The sequence below is a fragment of the Palaemon carinicauda genome, chromosome 35, assembly GCF_036898095.1.
Source record: "Palaemon carinicauda isolate YSFRI2023 chromosome 35, ASM3689809v2, whole genome shotgun sequence".
Classification (NCBI taxonomy): domain Eukaryota; kingdom Metazoa; phylum Arthropoda; class Malacostraca; order Decapoda; family Palaemonidae; genus Palaemon; species Palaemon carinicauda.
The window spans coordinates 75,980,948-76,007,602 of record NC_090759.1 but is presented as its reverse complement, the minus strand read 5'-3'; the positions used below and the strand labels follow the sequence as shown (position 1 = coordinate 76,007,602).

At 38.7% G+C, this 26,655-nt stretch overlaps 1 protein-coding gene across 2 annotated transcripts in view; it reads right to left on the bottom strand.

Annotated features, from left to right (window-relative positions):
• Positions 1 to 25,683, bottom strand: part of LOC137627887 (centrosomal protein of 290 kDa-like) — a 65,614-nt gene extending 39,931 nt beyond the window's left edge. For both annotated transcript variants that reach the window (XM_068359323.1, XM_068359324.1), the window contains exons 1-11: positions 25,566 to 25,683; positions 23,414 to 23,546; positions 13,864 to 13,968; positions 11,476 to 11,634; positions 11,102 to 11,197; positions 10,824 to 10,959; positions 8,253 to 8,389; positions 7,384 to 7,512; positions 5,884 to 5,996; positions 2,088 to 2,220; positions 1,039 to 1,229 (exon numbers count right to left, since the gene is read on the bottom strand). In XM_068359323.1, the coding sequence (XP_068215424.1) occupies positions 1,039 to 1,229; positions 2,088 to 2,220; positions 5,884 to 5,996; positions 7,384 to 7,512; positions 8,253 to 8,389; positions 10,824 to 10,959; positions 11,102 to 11,197; positions 11,476 to 11,634; positions 13,864 to 13,968; positions 23,414 to 23,497 (1,283 nt within the window). In that variant the 5' untranslated portion in view covers positions 23,498 to 23,546; positions 25,566 to 25,683. The remainder of the gene's footprint in view (positions 1 to 1,038; positions 1,230 to 2,087; positions 2,221 to 5,883; positions 5,997 to 7,383; positions 7,513 to 8,252; positions 8,390 to 10,823; positions 10,960 to 11,101; positions 11,198 to 11,475; positions 11,635 to 13,863; positions 13,969 to 23,413; positions 23,547 to 25,565) is intronic.
• Between the last annotated feature and the right edge of the window lie 972 nt (positions 25,684 to 26,655).

Genomic DNA, 26,655 nt, shown 5'->3' with positions numbered 1-26,655 from the left:
TTCTAAGCACCCTACTGTAAAAGCAGGCATTAAAGACTTAGATGAAAAGACATTTCTTCACTGCAACTATTCAGCCAAATCAGAACTAAGAGAGTGTCTTTATAATGGTCCAATGCAGAAATATCTCATTTGTTTCATCTATCTCACCCAAAAATAGATTTTTCCTACGTCAAAATCCCTTATGTCTTCAGTTATACTGCCTGTTATATAATCTTCAGTCTATAAATGAAAAAATTCAATGGTGTTCAGTATTTAGGAGGGAACCATCCTTGCTCAAAGTCTTACAGATCCTCAAATTTATGCTAATTCTCATCTTCTAATCAAACTTGGATAGGAGGATACTCCACATTCATAAATTTAATCAAATCTTCCTGTAGACATAGGGTTAAAGGTAAAATGTTTGATTAGCATTACTTTGTGAAGCTAATACTGTACATTATCACCAAATCTAGATCTAGCTGTGGGAATTGGCATTCAAATGATTTTGCCTTGATGTTTATTTACTCTCGGGAATATCGATCAGCACGTACTCAGTACTAACAAATTTATTCTCCATTTCTTTGGGAAGCAAGTTCTGCAACATCTTTTTAAATAGCAACATTTATTTTCACATTCTCAGAATATTAGCTTCTAAAAGTGTAAGTACTTCCTCTGCCATAAAAAATAATTTTTTTTCCAAAAAAGAAAGTTTTCTATTACTGTATCACAAAAATAAGAAAAATTAGATGAAGCATTTGCAAAATCGATACCAAGTGGCAAGAGAGAGAATAGGGGCAAGTGAGTTGCAAAATGCAGACATCAAAGCTTAATAAAACAGCCATTCATAAAATTTTTAAGGCAAATTATATCTCTGAGTAACTTAAAAGGGATACTTTTGTTTAATAAAAATAGTATACAATATGTGCCTCTGTAAATCTCTCACAAGTGAAACAATTATAGTCTTGACTTATCAAATCACTTCACTCAAAAAGTGGTCTATAAGACTGAAGGTTAATATAAGATATTTTCCTTCATCTGTACCTAAACTGAACCTCCTACCTCAATTCTCCATTTTCCTCAATGAGGTCGTTAATGTTGATCTGGAGAGAATTGACCAATCCCGTAAGCTGCGTTATCTGACTGTCCCTCACACGAACTTGATTCCGAGCTTCTTTCAGTTCTCTGACGGCATCGGCCAAGGAAAATTCACCCGCCATGTAAGACTGTAGTTCTCCAATGACTACAGACAACTGTGAAGGAGTAAATGTCTCCAATTGGTAAAATATAAGACTTGGAAACATTATTCAGATGATTCAACTTTCCATTCAAATATTTACATTAATGATAAAAAAATTAAACTTGAATATTTTGTCAAGACTACTAAGAAATTTTACATACAGTAGCCTAATACTAAGCTGCAATTAAAGCTTATCATCTATTCAAGCACTCTCCCAATAATGGAATTCATTTATTATACTTTTGTTTAAAAAAAAGTCTGTTTACTACTGCATATACTATGAGTACCTGTACTATAAACTGTAAGCATTCCTTACAACACTTAAATAGAAAGAACTAACAAGAACAACAGTAAACAGATGAAGCATTAAAATGTGGAAGGTGGAAATCACTGAGAAAAGTCTTGAAGACAACAAAATTATGTAGTGTAAAATTTGCCATGGGATATTTACAGTATACAGTATATAAATATAAAAAGACATGACATTGGAATCAAGGTAATAAGGGGACTTCAAGAGAAGAGAGTCTCTAAGTGCTGGTAGAGGACTGATATAGAAGAAATTACAAGAGGAGGGAGGGTAAAAGTCAAGTAGCCAATAAAGAAAAATATGGAAAGAATAGCTAAAATTTCAACACATCAGAAAAAAATAATATGTTCACACTAGTGAAGTAATTAAGTAACAGTGGAAAAAATTTGAAAGGGACAAAGTACTGAATACAAAAATCTAAACTTGAAAATTTTAAGCTGAAAAGAAAGATTTTCTTTCACTTTTTTGTTCTCTTCATTACCACAGAACAAAAATTAAAATTATATCATATAAATTTAATCCAAATTAAAAAGGCCTTTATGTGAAATTTTTTTATAAACATACATCTTGGGCATGAAGCTGAGCATCTTCTTCAGCGGCTAAAAGCTGGGTTCGCATTCTTTGCATGTGCTCCTGAGATTCATGGAGTTCTGATCGTAGCTGGCTTATAACAGCAGCTTCTCCTTCAACAGCTGATCTGTAATATTGAAAGCATTTAAGAACATAAAAAGTTTCAGTCACCCATGCATACAGACTAAAAAGACTTTCTAAAGGATTAAAGTGTTATATTATGTCCTTATTCAAAGTTTTTGATACATTGTACACTGAATTACTCCATGAAGCATTATTGCTCATGATATCCAGGATAAGAGGATAAATAATTTCCAACTGCAAACGTTTTGCTACCTCCAGGTCACCCACATACAGGTGTAAAAGTAAAGCTTCGCGATTGGGGTGTAGGTCCAATAAATTGTGGCAGACCATTTAGTCATGGGCTACAGAACTCCCCATTAGAAAAAAAAAAAAACAGTGTAGTTATTTTAAAAATTAATAGAAACAAGAGGTTTAGTTATAAGAAGCACCTAAATCTGCCTGAACAAAAGCTAGAATGGTTCCACTCTTTGTGTGTCTTAATCTATCTTTCAACTATGGGAGGTGGTTCCATCTACAGAGGGACTAGACAGTTAAGGCACCTACCGGTCACCGTAGCTCTTGCCTAGGCAACCTCACTAAATGCCTCAGTGTGATGGTAATTGATTTAAAATAAAGCCAATTACAGTACACCCATTTGATCTGTTAGGGTGACCAAGCTGCACATATACTGTACCATAAACAATAATGCTTGAAAGTAATTTTTGTTCAGTGGCTTAAAAACTCCTAAAAAGATCAGCAAACAATTGTAGGCAGCCTTCAAAATAAGCTGATGGGCATGGCCTTATAAAATGAGGAGGAGGACAGATGACTGTGAGACATTACTAGCTGATTGGCATGAACTTTCAAATGATGGAACATAGGCAAGAAGAAACCTCAGCACCAACCAGAATTGCCATACAGGTAATTGTACAGTATTACATTAATCCAAAGTTTCCAAGAAAGATGTTGCTTACCAACTTAAGATAAACAAGGCAACCATTAAAGATGGCTGAGAAGATATAATAAAGGAGAAGGCTTAATAAATCGAAGAAGAATTGTTCATCCGCATTGCATCACAGTGGAAGAAGAATAGCAGCCTAAAATTGATCACAGATAGCCAATCATAACATCAAAAGCAAAGAAACACTAAACAAATTTATGGATATTGAAGCACACAGTTTACCATAACAAGAAAGTACATACATACATACATATACCAAAGGCACTTCCCCCAATTTTGGGGGGTAGCCGACATCAACAAGAAACAAAACAAAAAAGGGGACCTCTACTCTCTACGTTCCTCCAGCCTAACCAGGGACTCAGCCGAGTTCAGCTGGTACTGCTAGGGTGCCACAGCCCAACCTCCCACATTTCCACCACAGATGAAGCTTCATACTGCTGAGTCCCCTACTGCTGCTACCTCCGTGGTCATCTAAGGCACCGGAGGAAGCAGCAGGACCTACCGGAACTGCGTCACAATCGCTCGCCATTCATTCCTATTTCTAGCACGCTCTCTTGCCTCTCTCACATCTATCCTCCTATCACCCAGAGCTTTCTTCACACCATCCATCCACCCAAACCTTGGCCTTCCTCTTGTACTTCTCCCATCAACTCTTGCATTCATCACCTTCTTTAGCAGACAGCCATTTTCCATTCTCTCAACATGGCCAAACCACCTCAACACATTCATATCCACTCTAGCCGCTAACTCATTTCTTACACCCGTTCTCACCCTCACCACTTCGTTCCTAACCCTATCTACTCGAGATACACCAGCTATACTCCTCAGACACTTCATCTCAAACACATTCAATTTCTGTCTCTCCATCACTTTCATTCCCCACAACTCCGATCCATACATCACAGTAGGTACAATCACTTTCTCATATAGAACTCTCTTTACATTCATGCCCAACCCTCTATTTTTTACCACTCCCTTAACTGCCCCCAACACTTTGCAACCTTCATTGACTCTCTGACGTACATCTGCTTCCACTCCACCATTTGCTGCAACAACAGACCCCAAGTACTTAAACTGATCCACCTCCTCAAGTAACTCTCCATTCAACATGACATTCAACCTTGCACCACCTTCCCTTCTCGTACATCTCATAACCTTACTCTTACCCACATTAACTCTCAACTTCCTTCTCTCACACACCCTTCCAAATTCTGTCACTAGTCGGTCAAGCTTCTCTTCTGTGTCTGCTACCAGTACAGTATCATCCGCAAACAACAACTGATTTACCTCCCATTCATGATCATTCTCGCCTACCAGTTTTAATCCTCGTCCAAGCACTCGAGCATTCACCTCTCTCACCACTCCATCAACATACAAGTTAAACAACCACGGCGACATCACACATCCCTGTCTCAGCCCCACTCTCACCGGAAACCAATCGCTCACTTCATTTCCTATTCTAACACATGCTTTACTACCTTTGTAGAAACTTTTCACTGCTTGCAACAACCTTCCACCAACTCCATATAACCTCATCACATTCCACATTGCTTCCCTATCAACTCTATCATATGCTTTCTCCAGATCCATAAACGCAACATACACCTCCTTACCTTTTGCTAAATATTTCTCGCATATCTCCCTAACTGTAAAAATCTGATTCATACAACCCCTACCTCTTCTAAAACCACCCTGTACTTCCAAGATTGCATTCTCTGTTTTATCCTTAATCCTATTAATCAGTACTCTACCATACACTTTTCCAACTACACTCAACAAACTAATACCTCTTGAATTACAACACTCATGCACATCTCCCTTACCCTTATATAGTGGTACAATACATGCACAGACCCAATCTACTGGTACCATTGACAACACAAAACACACATTAAACAATCTCACCAACCATTCAAGTACAGTCACACCCCCTTCCTTCAACATCTCAGCTTTCACACCATCCATACCAGATGCTTTTCCTACTCTCGTTTCATCTAGTGCTCTCCTCACTTCCTCTATTGTAATCTCTCTCTCATTCTCATCTCCCATCACTGGCACCTCAACACCTGGAACTGCAATTATATCTGCCTCCCTATCATCCTCAACATTCAGCAAACTTTCAAAATATTCCGCCCACCTTTTCCTTGCCTCCTCTCCTTTTAACAACCTTCCATTTCCATCTTTCACTGTCTCTTCAATTCTTGCGCCGGCCTTCCGTTGACTTTTAAGCCAAAACAAAATCAACACATTCTCACCCTTCAAGTTACTTCCTTAGACAATTGGAAATTCAACTAGAAAGCTTTTCGGAAAATAATCCGCTTTAGTTAAAATAACCGTGTTGATAGATCTAAGACATAGCACTAAAATCAGTATGGAATTGGGACTACTACTCTATGTAAAGTTAGGCTTCAATGAACAAATTATCAATAAAAGCATATCCATTACTAAAGTAGCAGCTCAGGAAATTTCTTTAAGGAATAGCTCTACAGTAGTAAATCAATAAAATAACATATTGACAATCTGAGTACAGCCATACACTTAAAAAAACTAGGAAAACAATATTTCTTTCATATTTATACTTTTTACAATGTAATGTGTAATATTTACTAATACTGTATTAATGGCAGACATAGCTGAAAGACACAACAACGAATCGCTATTCTAAATTAGAAAAGCAAGTGTTAGATGTCGAGTAACACCTTTAACGGCTAAATTCTATAAAGTTCTTGAAATATTCTTGGATACATAAATATAATTTTTACTTACAATTTGCTTTTCTTGAGCTTGGAAATAAGAAGTGCACTAGATTCAATCTCACTTGATGCTTCGGTCAATTTCTCTTGAAGACGTGCTATTTCCAAATCTCTCTCTTTCAATTCCTGTAAAACATTCTAGATTATTAATATATCCAAAACAAGAAACCTTATCATGAATATTAGTCAAATTTTGACTTCCTCAATATGGACACTAATCAGTTAATAAATCTTCAGATAATCATTACGGAACTGTACACTTTACATAAGTGTTCAAATTTGGTCTTCACTGTGTCACTCTTAGTTGATAACTGCATTAATAACCACAACTTTGTCTACAACTATATACAACATTCTTATATTAAGACCATATTAACATTTAGGAAGAGTATATTCAAAGATACCCTCTCCTGGTGTACTGTATATTATATTGCAATTTTCACAGGTAGTCTTTTTTGTGATTTTTTTTTATTTCATGTCTGTACATTAATCAATGTTAAGTTTTATGACATTACTGTATTCTAATTGTCTTTATAGAACTTATGAGTTATTGCCCTTGTATTTTAACCATCAAACACCCATACAATTTTTTTGGTATAAGAATCATAATCCAATAAATACCTGCAGACTATCAATTGAAGGAAATGCTCCATGTTCTGATACCAATATTTAGCTTATCTGATGTTCTAGTTCAGTGCAATCAGAAGCAATATCTCACAATGGAATTTTTCACTTCCTATCAATAATGCAAGATCTAATTCTGCTTTCCACCCGATAAACTTAAAATTTGAATTCTAATCAAAGTTGAACTGAAAAACAGTCGGATATCATTCAAATATATAAAGAGAATATTATTCAAGTAGTAAAAATACTAGTTTAACTTGTCAAAAATTGTTTGTTTTTCCATATCAAAAGAAATAAATTTACATCTTTTCATAGTTTACAAAATTTTGAAAAAACTTTCTAACTAAAAATGATGGTGTATTTATCAAAAACTCTTTAATGCTATACTATTCTTGTCAATTGTTGTGGATTTAAATATGGGCATTAACTTCATTGTTAATATAGTATTGTATTGCATTCTCTACAGATATGAATTGAATCTTGAAGGGTGACCAACAGGTAATTGTGTTGAACATGCAAGCTTAATTATTCCAGATGGTCCAAGCTTTCCATCAGATGGTCCAAGCTTTCCATTTTCTATCACATTAGGGCCTGTTTAGCTTCTTTGGTAATGACTTACCAGATCAATCCTTTATCAGCAATGTGGACAAATTCAGTTGTGTAAAATCTTATCCTCTAAATTGTTATTCTCATTCACCTCCTCAGCTTTTACAAATGAATCATAAATTTATCCGATTTTCAAATTTTTCACCAGTGTTTTCACCTCATGCAGTTTATATCTAATCGAATACAATGACTTACATCTAGCCACACTGAAATTAAAAGGATAATTGGATAACTAGCAATACCAAATTGGAAATATGCATTCCTATTAAAGATTGCATTGTACCTGTTCTAATTGAATCACTTGAGAGAGATCCCCTTGAACTGGTTGTACAGCTGCTGACATTGCAACAGACCTCTGATGAAGCTGTTGTCTTAACCGCTGTAACTCAGCTTCTCGCTGGGTCACAACAACCTGGAAAGTTATCATTAATGGTAAATTGAATCAAATACGAACTAATTCCCCCTCTTTCACTTCTCGGTTAACAATAAGTATCTACACAAGAGAGAAACTATACCTCATGTCATTCAACAGTGCATAAAATTTTCAAAAATCTCTTAAACATAAGTATTGAACATCAAATGCTAATGGGCTTTTATTTTTCATTTCTGGGAAATACCAAAGAAAATTACTTCAATCTTTTTCAGTTCCGTTAATTCAAATGCTGTAACCTACCTTATTTTACTAAACCACAATATTTTTCAAAATAACTAGTAAAAACTGACAATTGTGTTTTTTTTTCTTTGAAAAATTTTGGAAATTTAATCCATCCATATACCAAGGCACTTCCCCCAATTTTGGGGGGTAGCCGACACCAACAATGAAACAAAACAAAAAGGGGACCTCTACTCTCTATGTTCCTTCAGCCTAATCAGGGACTCAACCGAGTTCAGCTGGTACTGCTAGGGTGCCACAGCCCAACCTCCCACATTTCCACCAGAGATGAAGCTTCATAATGCTGACTCCCCTACTGCTACTACCAGCAGAAATATAATGATCAAATCCACAATAATCTCAAGAAAATATAACAAAATATATGAAAATACAGATGCAGTACCACTAAAAATTATACGGTGCTTTCAAGACTAGACAAAAATGAAAGATATTTTCCCCCCATTCTCTCGATAAAATTTTAAAAGTACAAAAGAACTTACTTTTAGCTGATTGACTTTAGCATCAACAGCAGAACTTAATTCATCGTATTTCTTCTGTATGCGAGATTTACTAGCTGTCAATTCTTCCGTATGGCTCTTCAAACCATCAATCTCTTCACGTGCTAACATAAGACTTTCTGTCAAGAAGAAAAATAAAACATTTATTTTGCTTACCAAATTAAAAAATTAACTAAAATGGACCCTCAGTAGAGCGCATACCTTTGCCTATATCATGTTGTATATCATAAGATAGGCAATCAAATTATGCACATTTTGGCACTAGTTTCGTGCAAAGTGGATAAAAATTGACCACAATGTAGCTAATAGACCTTCTTTTATATTTTTGTGACCTTAACCTTGACCTTTGGTCCAATCGCTTTCAAAATCTAATCAAATTGTCCTTGGATCAAAACCAACCATCTCACCAAATTTCATGAGATTCGGTAAAATAGTTTTTGAGTTGAGAATCACAAACACAAACAGACATACAAACAAATACACACCTATTAAAACATAACCTTCCCGACAAAGTTGGCGAAGGTAATAAGACGGCACTATAATCAACCAAGACATTAAAGTTTTTGCATATGCTGCAGTTCTCTAAACCTAAAGTATCTTCCAAAGGATTAAAAAATTATTTTACGAATTACACCTAAAAGCTTGTATTAAGTAAAATCTAATCAGCTGTGTATGATCATAAGCAGTACTGTACAGTACCTTGGTTTATGAGTAATTTTGAACACTGTACAAGCAAAATGGTTATGAGCATAAAAATTCAAATTAGATTAAGAGCACTACCTCAGTCTGCGAGCCAAAACTGCTTTGTAAGGGCATTTATTGTGGACAATTATTAATGAGACTAGCATGTAAAGAGCAGAAACCAGTGTTCATGTAATTTCTATGCCATTTTGTTAGATATTAGCTTGCATCATCATGTTGATAGTACAGTATCATGACAATGGTCTCAAAGACGATCTATTTAGACGATAAGGAGGAGATGATTACTATAAAAGTGAAAAAAGATTTATCGAGGCACTTGAGTAAAGTAAGTTTAGGGCAGAAAAGCCAAAAATGTACAATCATACAACATCCACGATTTGTACAATTCTGAGGAAAAAAAGGGAAGAGATCAAATTAGTTAATGTTGTGCAAGGGGAGCGGACATTAACAAAACAATGGTCACATGTTTTTGATAACATTGAAAAGTTGCTGCTTATTGGATCAATGAAATGCAGTTAGGAGATTAGATTACTACTGTAAACATTATTTGTGAAAAATCATAAGTAATGTATGCCAACCTTTTGAAAACTAAACCCATCTTTTTTGGAAGATGACTAAGAGGACCTACATTACAACAGAAGAGGCAAGTTCATGAAAGACCGCCTAACCCTGCTGTTCCAAGTTAACCCTAACAGTGACTGCAAAATCAAACCTCTCTTCGTGTATAACTCAAGAGAATCCACAGACCTCTAAGAAGTACAAGGTGCAAAGACTCAACTGAACGTTATTTGGAGGTCAAATAACAAGGCTTGGGCAACATTTTGTCAGTGCAATGGGTCTATGAGGTCCAAAAAGAACCTTATGGAGGAGAACCTCCCACTCTAAGCATTGATGCTTACGGAAAATGGTACTACCCATCCTTCATCCATTGAAGACGACATAACGGAGGAGGTCAAATTTATTAGGATCAAGTCTCTGCCATACAAAACCACTACAAAATCCAATCCAAGGACCAACAAGTGATCTCAAACTTTAAGAAGCTGTACACAAAAGCAATGTTCTAGCAATGCTTTTAGGTCACCAAAGGTACCCACCTCACCCTTCAAAAGATTTGAAAAGAACATTTCCACATTGACAGCTACCTCAAAATGGTTGATAAAACCTAGGAAGGAATCACCAACAGACTGCTCAATTCTATGTGAAGAAAACGGTGGCCTGAATGCATTGCTGAACTTGATTTTGATGGATTCGAACCCATGCAGAAGGCAGTTAACGGTGAAATTGTGTCCTTGGGAATGACAAAGACAACATCAACGATCTTCAAGGAAAATAACGAGCAGTTTACAACCAAGTAGTTGATGAAGTTGCATAAGGAGCAGCAAGAGGCTGTGGAGATTTCATCCAAGGAGAAGTTCTAGAGGGAGATTCTCCTTCAAAGTAGTAACACCTTCCTCCTCCTCTTTCATCTCCCTCACAACTGTCACGATTCTCCTCAATGGTAAACCTCAAGTTTATTTCTCAATATTTCCAGATTTTACTGTGAATTATTAGTTTTTATTCATTTCTAATATTAGGAATTATAAATTGGTCAATAAGTCTACATTACAAACCTTTCAAAATGAGCATATACACTGTACAGTAAATGTACTTGTTGACATGAGGAACACATCATGAGAATTTTCTTTATGTTTAATGGGAAAAATTGTATTAGTTTACGAGCATTTTAGTTTGTGAGCTCGCTCTTAGAACAAATTAAACTCATAAACCATGGTACAACTATATACTAAAACTAGCAAAATATTCTTCCGTTTCCTCTAACAACATTTTGCAAAAAAATCCTACAGCACTAACCTTGTGCATGAGACAGGGATTCCTTAGCGCTCAGGTAATCGGAAGTTATGCTATTGATATCCCGCGATGCTTCCGACAGCCGTTCCTGGAGTTCCTCAACAGCCATGCGGAGGTCTGAACGTTCGCTTTCACAGTTCTGTGTTTTCAGGATTACATTAATGCAGTAAAATATTCTTCTTATGCAGTATTTTTATACTATCCTTACATAAAAATTGGCTGCCTTAGGGATAAAATAACTTCAAAATAACGGTAAAATAAGAATATAAGAAAAGTATTACCTGTAGGTCATCCATAAACTGCTGTAACTCATTGTTTTTCCTTTGTATGGCTTCTTCCATTTCCTTCTTCTTCAGACGCCATCCGCTAGACCAGTCCTTCATGTGAAAATAAAAATATATAGACATCCACTTGATACTTAACTGTCATAATATTTAGTAGATATTTACCCCCAGTTCCTTAATTAATAACTACAGTAAAGCAATAACAACACTAGATGAAGGCCTTCAGTTGTTTTAAAAAATCGATCCTACGGTATCTAATACAATGAAATTAACTATAAAATCTTAATGGTTTAAAATGTTTTAAAGATTACGGAAAAATTCTGCATGAAAAAAAAAAAAAAAAAACACAAGTACTGTACAGTAATTCTTACATATGCAATGTTTTCGTCTTCAGTCATAGCTTGTGACTGTGCATTAGCAACCATTGTTTTGAGTCTCGAAACTTCGGCCTCAAGTTCTTGCTCCCTGTGGGCATCGCCTCTACCAACTGCTTCAGCTAGACGACCTATTTCTTCTTCCAATGACACGACCTGGGTAACAACAGTATAACATTTCATTAAAAAGTTATCATAAAATATTTTTATTATTATTATTACTATCTAAGCTACAACCCTAGTTGGAGAAGCAAGATGCTATAAGCCCAGGGGCTCCAACAGGGAAAAATAGCCCAGTGAGGAAAGGAAATCAGGAAATAAAGAAATGAAGAGAACAAATTAACAATAAATCATTCTAAAATAAGTAACAACGTCAAAACAGTCATGTCATACTGTATATAAACTATTAACAACATCAAAAACAAATATGTCATAAATAAACAACGTCAAAACAGACATGTCATACTGTATATAAACTATTAACAACATCAAAAACAAATATGTCATAAATAAACTATAAAAAGACTCATGTCTTCACCTCGTGAGTTTACGCGTGAAATAAGTTAAATGAGTTTTCTATACCTTTTTGTCCATGGCTTTCTCTGCATGAACTTTTTATCAAGTCTTGGTCTTTATCTATACCATTTTCCCCAGAATTTCTGGACTTTCGTACAGGTCTCAATCCTGTTACTGTACTTCAATATCTACTGCTTTTCTGATAAAAGCCTAGCTTCATAAAATACCAACATAAAGTTCTTATAATTAATAGAATTGTTTTAAGACAAATAATTACTAAACAGTAATACAGAACCATGTTATAATAGTTCAGCTACATTAAAGTTTTTCATTCTAAACATACATTGAACAGCTTAGCACAAAAAATAATTACTGCATGCTATAGCACCTTAATATCAAAAGAACAGTATATTGTATAAAACTTAAGGCATTTAAATTCTAAAACGTCCCTGACTGGTGATTGCCAGACTGGGGTTCGAGTCCCGCTTAAACTCATTAGTTTCTTTGATCGCTGCAACTTTACCATCCTTGTGAACTAAGGATGGGGGGGTTTGGGGGAGCCTACAGGTCTATGCAGAGTCATCAGCAGCCATTGCCTGGCCCTCCTTGGTCCTAGCTTGGGTGAAGAGGGGGCTTGGGTGCTGATCATATATATATATATGATCAGTCTCTGCGGCATTGTCCTACTCGATAGGGCAATGTCACTGTCCCTTGCCTCTCCCATTCATGAGCGGCCTTTAAACCTTCAAGCCTTTAAACTATTGTGGTTTGAAAGGGTAGGTTCTGCAAAATGCTTTAATAGCTATATCTACTGATGATAAGTAAAACAGACCAGATAATTCAAAATATAACACTATATATAAAGCAATATTAAAACCAAAGTGACTTATGGCCATAAATTCTGTTATCACAAACTAATGCCCAGTTAAGGTCAGCTAAGTATTGATATTAGTTAAGGCATCAAATGACTAGTAAGATTGGGAAGTAACGATATTAGAATTCTATTTCAGAAAGGATGGCTGCTGTAATTTAGGTATTTAAGGAGACTTTCTATCCAAAACAATTTGTGGATTTAAAACCAGAGGTAATAAACTAAGACCTGTTAGAACCAAAAAAGAGATGGCCGGAAACTCTAAATACAGCAGTAAAAATTAGAAATTTTTCTATACACCAGATTGAGGAAAGGGTATACTGAATAAGGACTGGCATTGCACATTAACCCTTTTACCCCCAGGCTCTTTGGAAATTTCCAACCCTTAACCCCCAGGGGGTTATTTTTTTCCCAGCACATTTTGCAGTATATTTTTTTTAAATTGCTCTAACAGCCTTAACTTTTGTCATAGAGAGGTCAGGTTGGTCTCATTCTCTTGGAAAATGCCTGAATTTTCTCAAAAAATGATAAAAAATCTGAAAAAAAAATTTTTAATAGCATTTTATTGCAAGGACGTACCGGTACGTCCATGGGGGTAAAGTGATGGGTTTTGTGAAACGTACCAGTACGTCCTTTGGGGGTAAAAGGGTTAAAGTTTACCAGATGTATGGTGATGAGAATCCTCTTGGTCAAAAAAATAATCACAAATGTCCCCTATCTAAATCAACCATTTTTTTATAAATGTTTTCTGATCTTTCCTTCACTGCTACTTTGAAATATAGGAATTCCTTACAATTCCCTATACTGTAGTCTCAAACAAGAACTGTTTCCCTTGCATCTTTATTATTGTACTAACTTGATTAGAACTAATTTAATTTTGATCGTTTCCATTCCTTTTGAATTTGAGGAAACGTACACACACCAAAAAATCAGAGATCTTACTTAGAATGCATTTAGCAACAATTCAATACAAATACTTTACAAGATATGGTAATTACCTGAGAATATTTGGACATCATGACGGTTTGAGTAAGTGTAAACAAGAGCTCCAACTTTTCTGCCGTTTTGTCCCGTGACCGAAGTTTTGAAATTCCCGCTAAAGTCTGTAAAAGGAAGATGGAAGGGATTAAGTTTAGAACAAGGGCACACAAATTGTAAAATCAGTTTTACAAAATCTAAAGAAACAAAGTTGGAACAAAATATTTCCTTCTTTCCAATAAACATTCATACGCAAAATATTTTCACGCATAATATACAGTAATTAAATTTTTTAACAAATGACCATTTCCTTTATCATTTTTTTTTTCTGTCTTACATAAGGGCCATTTCTAATGTAGTTCTGGAAGAGGGGACTAATAAAAGGATCTTTTTAAAGTACTGTACACTACACAAATTTGTATTTTTCTCAACTATACAAACCGGAGTCCTTTTATATGAATATGATTTCAGGAAAGCTGGAAACTCGGCTGTTAAAATTCATAACGAGGTGTCGGTAATCACCGGCAGGGAGGAGGGCAAGGCCCCTTCCCGCCCCCTGTCAGCTCACTGATTAGCCACTTTTACCTTCAACTAGGACTTAAGGGGTGGATGAGGCAGAAATTATAACTTTAAGGACTTAAGCTTATATCCAGTAGCTAGGAAAAATACAAATTAGTTTAATTTATGACATTCTTACACGTATGCAAAACCCTCGTCACTTAATAGGATACTTACCCTTAGGATGGTGTTAGTGCCTATAAGAAAACTAGCTGGCTTAAAATCCGAGGATATCAAAACACTCGGACCTTACGAGGACCAAGAGTGTCGACTCCAATTCACCTTCAATGACCTGAATTTCAGGTATTAAGCTAGGTTTCTGCCATTAGACAGACCTCCACCCACTCACGAGGATGAAGCGAGGAAACTTTCTTGATGACTGATGGACCAGGATATGGAAGTATGCTTCTCTCAGGTTGCTGTCTCCAACCTTGAATAGTTTACTGAACAAACTCGTTCAAGGCGGAGAGGTCGATTACCGATCTCCAACCCCGTTAACTTTTCGATGAAGAATAGTGGACGTTAAAAACCTGGAAACCCGATTAGGACAACTTATAGAAGGCCCTAGTCCAAGAATGAGGCATTTCTCGGAGTTCATTCGGTAGGATGACAACATTGTCAGTGTTTGAGTGAGGGCAGAATAAGGGCCAGTGAATGGAAGACAGTATCTTGTCGGAGGACTTCCACAGTACAGTCCTCTGATCTGTGATACTGCTGCCTTTCCCACCAGCTTGTTAAGACATCCCCCTACCTACTTGTGAAAGTTGCAGGGGTTGACTGCCTTTTCTAGCGAGTTCTAGCTCTTCCTTCTGGCCCTTCTTCTCCTGGGCTGACCAAAACATGAACGAAAGGGTTGGGCAGCATCTGTCAATCTTCTCAAAGTGGAAGCTGTTGAAATAGAAGACCTTACTCTAGTGGCCTTGGGGGATATCTTAGAGTTGACTTCAAAGTTGTTACTGCTTTAGTTTTCCGTGAAGGTCTAGATATCCCTGAGTTTTTAAACGTGACAGCTCGCTGGAAAGAAAGGAGTCCTAACTGGACTTCCCCTTTCCCAAAGTTCCTTCTACCTTTATAGGTATCGGGCTGTTCAGAGTGTTACCAAGAGTCAAAGCCTCCCACTGACCAATTTATCGGGCAAATTTGTAGGCTACTCCATCCATCTGCTTAAGGACTTACTTGGTGCACTAGTTAGCAGACTGGTGGTCTAGGAAGGGGACCACCTTCACCCTAGACAGAAATATGTCCGTAAACGAGTTTCTTTTTCTCAGGGTCACACTGATACTGAGAAAAAGCAAAGAAACCACTGTTCCTGACCAGTAGTCTTGGAGGCTACCCATTACACTAACCACCATATTCGCAGACTCCGAGGCCGAAAAGATGGTCGATTGCATCCCGAGTCCCTCTGACGACGTACCAAGTGCTAGGGTTATGATGGCTGTGTCTACTGACAAAGTAAAAGAAAAGAAGTGGAGTCTTCAGTGATATAGATCTGTCTCTGTCTACAGAGCTGGGAGCAAGATCTTTGTCGAGCGGATTGCGAAAAGCAAGTTCCTCCGTTCGGATTTTTTTGCATCCGAGTTGTCTACAGTATTGGCATTGTGGCTAGCTCTGACCAGTGATGTTCCAAAGAAACGGGTGTTAACTCCTGGGGAGTGCCAAAGAGTTTCTCAACAGAAGTCTTCCTTTCCCTGCTGAGGGATGTCTGTGTGCAGTCATGACTTCTGCAAGAAGGGCACAGAGAATGGGACTTCACAGGCATCTTGCTTCTGAAGTGTCTGTACCGAGGGCCTGAAACTCCTGGGCAAGACCATGGTTTCACCATGCAACAGCAAATGACATTCAATCAGTCTGGAAAATGTTATTTTCATTAGTGAAATAAATTTTTGAATATACTTACCCGATGATCATGTAGCTGTCAACTCTGTTGCCCGACAGAAATCTACGGTCGGGATACGCCAGCGATCGCTATACAGGTGGGGGTGTACACAACAGCGCCATCTGTGAGCAGGTACTCAAGTACTTCTTGTCAACAAGAACTCAATTTTCTCCTCGGTCCACTGGTTCTCTATGGGGAGGAAGGGCGGGTCCTTAAATTCATGATCATCGGGTAAGTATATTCAAAAATTTATTTTACTAATGAAAACATTTTTCAATATTAATCTTACCCGATGATCATGTAGCTGATTCACACCCAGGGTGGTGGGTGGAGACCAGCATACATGTTAACAAAGAAGCTAAGTATCCCGTATCTTATTTTAGCCGTTATTCAAAATAACAAACATAAAATAAATAAGTACCTGGTAAGAAAGTCGACTTGAACCGTTACTCTGCCTTTTTAAGTACGTCTTCCTTACTGAGCCTAGCGATCCTCTTAGGATGCTGAGCGACTCCTAGGTGCTGAAGTATTAAGGGCTGCAACCCATACTAAAGGACCTCATCACAACCTTTAATCTAGGCGCTTCTCAAGAAAGAATTTGACCACCCGCCAAATCAACCAGGATGCGGAAGGCTTCTTAGCCTTCCGGACAACCCAGAAATATTTCAAGAGAAAGATTAAAAAGGTTCTGGAATTAGGGAATTGTAGTGGTGGAGCCCCCACCACTACTGCACTCGTTGCTACGAATGGTCCCAGAGTGTAGCAGTTCTCGTAAAGAGACTGGACATTGTTAAGATAAAAGACGCGAACACTGATTAGCTTTTCCAAAAGGTTGCGTCGAAAATATTTTGCAGAGATCTATTTTATTAAAAGGTCACGGAAGTTGTGATAGCTCTAACTTCGTGTGTCCTTACCTTCAGCCAAGCTTGGTCTTCCTCATTCAGAAGGGAATGAGCTTCTCGTATTAACAGTCTGAAAATAATAGGATAAAGAATTCTCTGACATAGGCAAAGATGAATTCTTAACTGAACACCATAAAGCTTCAGACGGGCCTCATAAAGGTTTTAAAAAAAGAACTTAAGAGCTCTACAGGACATAATACTCTTTCTAGTTCCTTTCCAACCATATCGATAAGTTTGGAATAACGAACGATATTGGTCAAGGCCGAGAAGGCAGCTCGTGTTTGGCTAGAAAACCAAGATGTAGAACATGTAGCCGTTTCGGATGAAAATCCGATGTTCTTGCTGAAGGCATGAATCTCACTGACTCTTTTAGCTGGTAAAGCATATCAGGAAAAGTGTCTTAAAGGTGAGATCTTTCAGGGAGGCTGATTGAAGTGGTTCGAACCTGTCTAACATAAGGAATCTTAGAACCACGTCTAAATTCCAACCAGGTGTAACCAAACGACGCTCCTTCGTGGTCTCAAAAGACTTAAGGAGGTCCTGTAGATCTTTATTGTTAAAAAGATCTTAGCCACTGTGACGGAAGACTGATGCCAACAAGCTTCTGTAACCCTTGAAAGTGGGAGCTGAAAGAGATCGCTCTTTTCTCAGATATAAGAGGAAGTCAGCTATTTGAGTTACAGAGGTACTGGTCGAGGATACGGATACTGACTTGCACCAGTTTAGGAAGATTCCCCACTTCGATTGGTAGACTCTAAGGGTGGATGTTCTCCTTGCTCTAACAATCGCTCTGGTTGCCTCCTTCGAAAAACCTCTAGTTCTCGAGAGTCTTTCGATACTCTGAAGGCAGTGAGACGAAGAGCGTGGAGGCCTTGGAGTACCTTCTTACGCGTGGCAGACGTAGCAGGTCCACCCTTAGGGGAAGAGTTCTGGGAACGTCTACTAGCCATCGAAGTACCTCAGTAAGTTATTCTCTCGCGGGCCAGAGGGAAGCAACTAGTGTCAACTTTGTCCCAACGTGAGAGGCGAACTTCTGCAGTACCTTGTTGACAAACTAGAACGGAGGGAATGCATATAAATCTAGATGAGAGTAATCTAGTAGAAAGGCATCTAAAAGAACCACTGCTGGGTCTGTTGAGAGCCTCTTGGACATCGAGGTTGCGAAGAGATCCATGGTTGGATGGCCCCAAGTGACCCAAAGTCTCTTGCATACATCTCTGTGGAGGGTCCAATATGTTGGAATTGTTGTCCCTTCCTACTGAGACAAACTGCTAAGACATTCAAGTTGCCTTGGAAGAAACTTGTTACTAGTGAAAAGTCAAGACCTGTTGAACAGGAGAGGAGGTCACTAGCGAACTCGCACCATGTCAGAGAGTAGGTCCCTCCTTGCTAGGAGATGAACATCAAAGCAGGGAGTTGTCCGTGTTGACCTCCATTACTTTGTCTTGAAGGAGAGACCTGAAGCTTTTCCAGGTCAGACTTACTGCCAGAAGCTTCTTGCAGTTAAAATGCATTGTCCTTTGACGCGAGTTCCATAATCCCGAGCATTCCCTACCGCCTAAGGTCGCACCCCAGCCTACGTCCGATGCGTCTGAGAAGAGAACGTGGTTGGGAGTCTGAACAGTCAGGGGAAGACCCTATAAAAGGTTGATAAAGTCCTTTCCTCAGGTTAGACCAGACTTATCTTCCGGAAACCGGGATCGAGACCGCTTGTAGCGTCTTGTCCTTTTCCAGTGAAGAGCTAGATGAAACCGAAGAGGACAGAGGTGTAGTCTTCCAAGTGACACCAAATGCACCACGGATGACAGTGTCCTAACCAGACTCATCCACAGCCTGACAGGGCCGTATTCCTTCTTCAGCATCTTCTGGATGGATAGCAGGGCTGGGGATTGATCTTCTCGTTCAGCCATGTCCTCAACAGAGGGTTCCTCATCCGAAACTGATGAGGAAACGGCAACGGAGTGGGCAACGTCTGACTCGCTGAATCCGGTCGCACTGGTGGATGTGTGACGGAGCCGGACACAAGATCATGGTACTGCTGCACAGTCTGTGAACTGACAACCATGGGGAAGCGAGGAAGTACAGCGACCACCCGAAACTGTCTAGACTGTCTGGGTAGTACAGACAACTCCTTATCGGGTTGCTGAGGTTGCCGCACTGCGTCACAACAAGTCACCTCTGCTGGTTGTTGAACGTCTTCCCAGTGACACACTGACTCCGTAAAAAATCCTCTATCAAGGACTAAGCTTGGACTGCATGTCTTGCAACAAAGCCCAAGGTCTATGGGAGCAGGTGTGGCAACAGACGGGGTTAGCGACTGAAGCGGAACCATTTACCCTCCCTGGAAGCATGTTATGCTTAATTAAAAGTCCATAGGAGGCTAAGCAGCTTAAGGCTCCTCTCCAAATGACAGAGTCCTCAAGGGAATATCAGAAGGAGGGAGAACAGCACTTTCTCATCTACAGGAACCTTCTCTCAGTGAGGGTTTCACTGGTGCAAAAGCAGCAGACCAGAAGGCAACGTATGAAACTGCTTGACAGTCTGTGAACTGTCAAAAACTGAACTGTCAACCACAACAGGAGTGTGAGGACATACAGCACTGGTGTATAAGTAGCAGACCAGAAGGCAACGTCATGTAACTGTATGACAGTTTGTGAGTTGGCAACAACCAAAGTTGTGTGGGGAAGCCTCAACTCCTGACTGACTAGTTTGCTGCTGGCGAGTGGCGGTAACCACAGTGTGTTGCGGAGGCTGACACACCGTGTCAAAACACGGCAGCTTGTGGTAGCTCACGCACGGCAACAGAGTGCTCTGTGTGTGGGAGTCATCATACATCTGGCAGGGTTGACTTGTGCATGGGTGGAGGAGCTCTCACAACAAGAGTGTGAGAGCAGGAAGCCATGCCGGGCGCACAACCGTGGGAGGTGTAGGCCCACGGGTGCATCGTCAACCTTCTCCGCAGTCGGAGTGTGGGAGCTGGCAACAACAAAAGCAGAGTGCTGGAGCGTGGGAGGGGCTGCGGTGGGTTGAGGAGCATACGGTATGGTATGCGGAGCATGCTGTAAGGTATGCGGCTCATGCTGCATGGTACGCGGAGCATGCTGTAAGGTCTGCAGAGCATGCTGCATGGTATGCGGAGCATGCTGTAAGGAATGCAGAGCATGCTGCAAGGTATGCGGAGCATGCTGTAAGGTCTGCAGAGCATGCTGCATGGTATGCGGAGCATGCTGTAAGGTCTGCAGGGCATGCTGCATGGTATGCGGAGCATGCTGTAAGGTATGCAGAGCATGCTGCATGGTATGCGGAGCATGCTGTAAGGTCTGCAGGGCATGCTGCATGGTATGCGGAGCATGCTGTAAGGTATGCAGAGCATGCTGCATGGTATGCGGAGCATGCTGTAAGGTCTGCAGAGCATGCTGCATGGTATGCGGAGCATGCTGTAAGGTATGCAGAGCATGCTGCATGGGCTGCGGAGAATGCCGCATAGTGCTGGAACCCGGCAGCTCTACAGAACCTTCCCACTGCTGATGAGGTAGCTCACGCATGTTAGCAGATGGTGCAGCAAGAACATGCGTCTGGCAGGGAGGACTGCGCATCGGAGGTGGAGCTCTCACAGGTGGAGGGTGGGAGCAGGAAGCCGCAGTATCTGCTGAGCGCACAACCTCGGCGGGTTGTAGGTTAACAGGTGCATTGTCAACCTTCCAGCATGATACTCCTGCATGAAGGAGCAAGCTGAGACTGTATAGTCTGCAGCATGGACCACTAGGATCTATGAAAGACAACAACAAACAGAGCTACTGTCGTTGTGACTGAGGGTCTAAAACAGCTGGTGCGGCAACAGACGGAGTTACTGCCTGTTGCGGTACCACCTTGCCTCTCTGGGAGGTGTGCAGTTGTCGTACTGCAGCAAGTCCGAACTGACCCAGTGGCTACACCTAGGCCGTTGGACTTGCGCGGAAGGGACCGACTTGCACTTAAAAGCTGCAAGATTTGGTCCATGGTTTCTGCGAGAAACCTCTTCCGCAGACGAGGAATAAATGGGCTCTCTCGTCTTTGTGTGGGTGGGGTGATCACGTCGGCAACGTGTGTAGATACACCCGAAACCACGGAGGGAAACGTCTGTTCGTTGATCAAGGCCTGTGGAACCCATAAGTCCTTCGACATTACTTCTCCCCTGGGCTTGGGAGCTTGTAAGAGGTATCGGACTAGGTGAACAACTGGCACGAACAGACGAACCCTCGAACGCAACACTGTAACACTTTGCGCATATCACTTTATCACTTTTGATTTTCTGTTTGCACTTATTTCACTGAACTCGAAACTTTAAGTGGTTTGTACCTGAAACACGCAATCCTATCCTTCATTAAAAGGTAGTAATTGCGAAAACAGTATTACAATGTAACAGAAAAACATAATGAAAGATAAAGAATTCAGTGGCTGGAAAAGAGACTAAACACTAGATCAAATAAACTATGTTTAAAATCTCTCACCGCATAAAGCCTGGGAACAAGAATAAAACTCTAGAAATGTTTTACCTTCTTCCCCTATAGCGACTAGGGAGAAGAGCAAAAAACGAGAACAACGTTACCCGCTTGAACGAAACGTTTATCCTCCTCTCTCTCCCTCCGTCTCTATCTCTCTCTCTCTCTCTCTTGACTTAGAACCTGAGAGATGAGCCCAATTATATATATCGTTAAAACATATTATTTGTTAAAGGAAAAAAACTGAAAGGTTTCCCAAATAAAAAGTTCCTTTATTAGAATTAAAACCATTTAAGCTAAGAAAGAATGAACAAAACGCTAGAATCGGTTTACTCTTACTGCAACGTGAAACCGTGAAATACTCTCTCTCTCTATCGTAACGATAGAGCGCAAGTTGAACGTTCTGAACGTCAACAACTGCGGAGACAAAACAAAACGTTAGTTCAACTTTGAAAACAGTACGAGACTATCAAAGAAATTCTTTCAAAAACATTAAAATTAAAATAGCATAAATTTTTAACAGGAAAAACGATATGACGGGCTCAATGTTAATTAACTTCGGTTCCAAGTAATGACCGCCTACTATTAGGAAAGGTCGCATATAAACAAACATAAAAATTAATTTTTATAAGTTTATAATAAATGGAAGTTAATCGAAGAGGCCTGTAAAAGGCGGAGAGATATAAAATAAATCTATAACTTTGTTAAGCAAAATTAAGAAAGAGAGTCTATACTCTCTTCGACACCAACACTTCCGTCTAAGGGAAGGGTCGGCCATTTAAAAGTGAAAGAGAGTCCATACTCTCTTCGTCACCATAATTAAATCAAATTAATTCCAAAAGCTTGCTAAGCTAATGATAAAGCTTCCTGAATAGCGAAGGCTAAACTCTAGAGCAAATACATCACCAAATCGTGAACAATAACTCCAGAATCAACAGCGTATCCAAGTAGGTCTAGCCGGTGGCACGACAGAGGAAAAATTGAGTTCTTGTTGACAAGAAGTACTTGAGTACCTGCTCACAGATGGCGCTGTTGTGTACACCCCCACCTGTATAGCGATCGCTGGCGTATCCCGACCGTAGATTTCTGTCGGGCAACAGAGTTGACAGCTACATGATCATCGGGTAAGATTAATATTGAAAAAAGAAAATTAAGTGGTCTAGTTTTGAACACAAAGAGGATGTCTGAATGACTTAGTGGCTGAAGTCAAAGTGAGCTGGCAGGAGACCAGGGCTTCCCCCGCTATCCAGCAGTAACTAGCAACATCTATATATAAATTTTAATAGCCGAATTTTCAACTTCACTGATAAAAACCGAGCTTTTGTATAAGAGTAAGGACAAAAAGGTTATCAACATTTTTATGCAGGTTTTCATCAGTAGTCCCAAAATGGTACTTATCTATAATTAAGTACTGTCTAAAGAAAGGGGGTTTAGTTTTTCCTGTAATAAATTTCCTAACACTTAACCCAAACCTGATAGGTAGCCAGCACATAAGGCGGATCAGCAGGTAAGCTGGACGCAAGAATCATAGGGTCAATTGGGTTATATATATCCTCTAAACAAAATCAGAATGATAAATTTTGTCTACAAAGAAAAAAAAAATACATAGACAAGCAAACAACTCGTATAAAGTATTTACTTAATGGGTCCAATGAGTTGAGATAGCCAACACTTGCAGTTCTGAGAAACAAAGCTATGTAATACTTGGGGGAGCGGATGTCATCACAACAAGACTCTTATGTTTGAATCTCACCTGATATAGTTGTTCTAGCTCTTCTTCCCCCCATTCTGCAGCCTCTGTGGTAATGCCTCGAAGAAATTCCCAATTGATGCCCATGACTGATTCACATTACACAATTTTGCTTCTTGCTATCCAAAGTCACAGCCTGGAAAAAAGTCACATATATAATGCCTTTCGTAATATATAATCTAAGGTACTGTATACGCTTTCCACTTGCACCAAAGTAGAAAGTTAAAAAAAATTAAATATTGCATTCTATTATAATGAAAAGTCTAAAACACTATAAAATTTTATCTGTTTATCACACTAGTACTAAAAAGCTGACGAAAAAAATAGGAACTTGTAGGATAAGATACTGTATATGTAGAGCAAAGATACCAGAAATGCCTTAAACAATCATAATATAGTATTTGCCCGAGGGGGTGAAACTGAACTCTGAAAGGTACTAACAAGACAATTTAAATCAGCTTGGTTCCAAGAAACTATATTTTTCAACAATACAACGCAATAAATGTCTCGATTATCATCACTTGCATTTAATAAGTCAGAAGATAAATTCTAATTTATTGTTTAATATTTTTCATTAATATCCATCAATAAAGTACTTAATTTCTTTCAATAGGCCTAAAAGATTATTTAACAATTTAACTGGATTTTATTCAGTAAACATACCAAATACTTGAGAACGATGTACGAGTGAAAAAATGGATCTTTTTTGGTAAATATTTACCCATAAACCATCAATATTGAACATCAAATCTCCTATTCTCCCCTTACCAGATCTAGGTCAGAGCCTTGCTCGTTAGGGGCTATGCTTCTTGTGGTCTCCCACTTTCCCAAACATACCTAGGATGTGATGTTCCTATTCTACGCATAACCAGGATCCCTGAACAGCTCACCAGTAAAGTTATACCCTCTTTTATGTGGGCTAATTCCTAAACTAAACTAGGCTGCCAGTCTAACCTGACCTAACACCAAATTCTATAAATGACATAAGACTTGGGATGTACTGTATGTATGATGATGGCCATCCCCCATAACTCCTTTGTTTACAACCCTATGGTTAAGAATACAGCAGCCTAAAGGTACGTTTTGCTCGGTGCAATTATCGTTCAATGATGATCGTCAAACGATTGTCTAGAACACTAATTTTGAATGTAGCTATTATGCTCTGAGCGACTAATGCCAGAGTCATGAACGATCATCGTTGGCTCAAAATAGTAGCACAGTTGGGGGGTGAATGTAATCGCAGTCGCAAACGAAACATCCCTAACTGTGGCAGCCCTCGTATCCCAAATACAGGGAATAAATTCAAACAGCAAATGTATCTTAGCCATTTTTCCCTGTACATTTGAAAAATAAGTTCTTCATCTTCCATCTCTTCAGCTAGAAGATATTTAATTAACCACTACATTTTTCTACTCAGTTTGTTCGAAGCTATTCTTTTCGCAACATTGTAGCTTCTTTGAAATACTTTTGCTACGTCAATACTGTCTCGTCGATAATAGCACAGACACCAATACTCGAAAGCAAAATGGTACACCCACAACTATCGTGTAGTGATAATCGTTGAACAATCATTATAGAGTGATAATATTGATAATTGCGCCAAGAACATAAACATACCTTTAGGGGGATAGCAGGTAAGTAAGGACACAGCTTGTAGGTTAGGTTAGGTTAGGTGGGGAAGTTTAAATTAGATAGTATTCTATGCATGCAGGAGGTCCAGTCCGTCGTTATACAAAGGCTCCTAATACTTGTTTTGTTAATGAAGGTTTAAATTTCTCTTATATTGCATGTATAATTTTCCCTGAGTCTTATCCTTTGGGCTGCGGTATACCCGTAAGCTAACAATTCATTAAACTGCTTGGCAGGCTATAGGCCTAGGCAACCATAGCATTCAAGATCAAGATATCTTATTAAGGTACTACACTTTTAACCTAACCGAGTAAAAATATCAAAATATCACACTTTACCTGTTCTTGTAAGCTGTTAATATATCAAAGAGGTCACTTCAAAATAGCTGAAATAGTTTAATTCGAAATTAAATAGAGACTTGTATGGGCCTAATGAAAATATTGAAATACACACGATTAACTTAGTTGTTTGGACAAGTAAATAGCTTAAATGAAAGTAAACAAAGAATCACATAACAATACATCACCTCGGCCGTCCTTCCTTGAAACAGGTAATTAGAAGAATCACATTTTAACTAGTTTGACTGGATTTAACATTTTTCAAGTTTGGTATGTGTCACATTTGTTGTTGTTAGTGACGTCACAAGGAAACCGTCCAATAGGAAACCTCGCTGGTGAAGATCAACCAATCAGCGTCGACTTCTTTCGGGTGTTACTTTAGATACGCGAGCCTTGCTAGTTAGTTAGTTAGTTAGTTATTGACAATAATTATTGCACTTTTATACAGATGCAAATATACATTTCATTTTCTATTTCTTACATTCGGCAAATCAAATAAGGGGTAAAGATCTTAAATTAAGTAATAACTGTCCATTATGATTAACTTTTCATCGGCTTTACATCAGAGTATTATAGGGTGCGTTTATTTCGCATATAAAATATTCATTGGTCTTTTAGTAACCCTATCCATTGCATATATTATTAACTGTTTAACAATATATCATTTGCAATAATCTAAAAATTATAATGGCATAATGTATGTTATCATAACTATTCATATAACTAAATTCAATATAATTTTTAGAAAAGAACGAAAATTAAAGGGAAAATGTAAACAAACGAGATTTTTTTTTTCAAATTACTTTCATACATACGGAAGTAATTTGAAAATAATCTTGTGTTTGTTTACATTTTCCCTTTAATTTTCGTTCTTTTCTAAAAATTATATTGAATTTAGTTATACCATTAGTTTCGTAAGATACATTATGTCATTATATTTTAAATTATTCCAAATGATATATTGTCAAACAGTTAATAATATACGAGAGAGAGAGAGAGAGAGAGAGAGAGAGAGAGAGAGAGAGAGAGAGAGAGAGAGAGAGAGATTCATGACCTGACTCATCTAGATTTCCCAACCAATATTGATCCATTATTCCACGATTTCAGCTCTGTTCTGACTCATGCTTATTACCCAATCGAAATTGATCCATGTAAAGCAAACTGTTCCAGTTCTAAATCTAAAACGGCCTTCTTGGAAGTTTGGAACTTCCAGGTAAGTTGAAAAATGTGTCAAAATAATTCAACAATCATTTAACTTAGGGTATCGAGTTGTCTTGC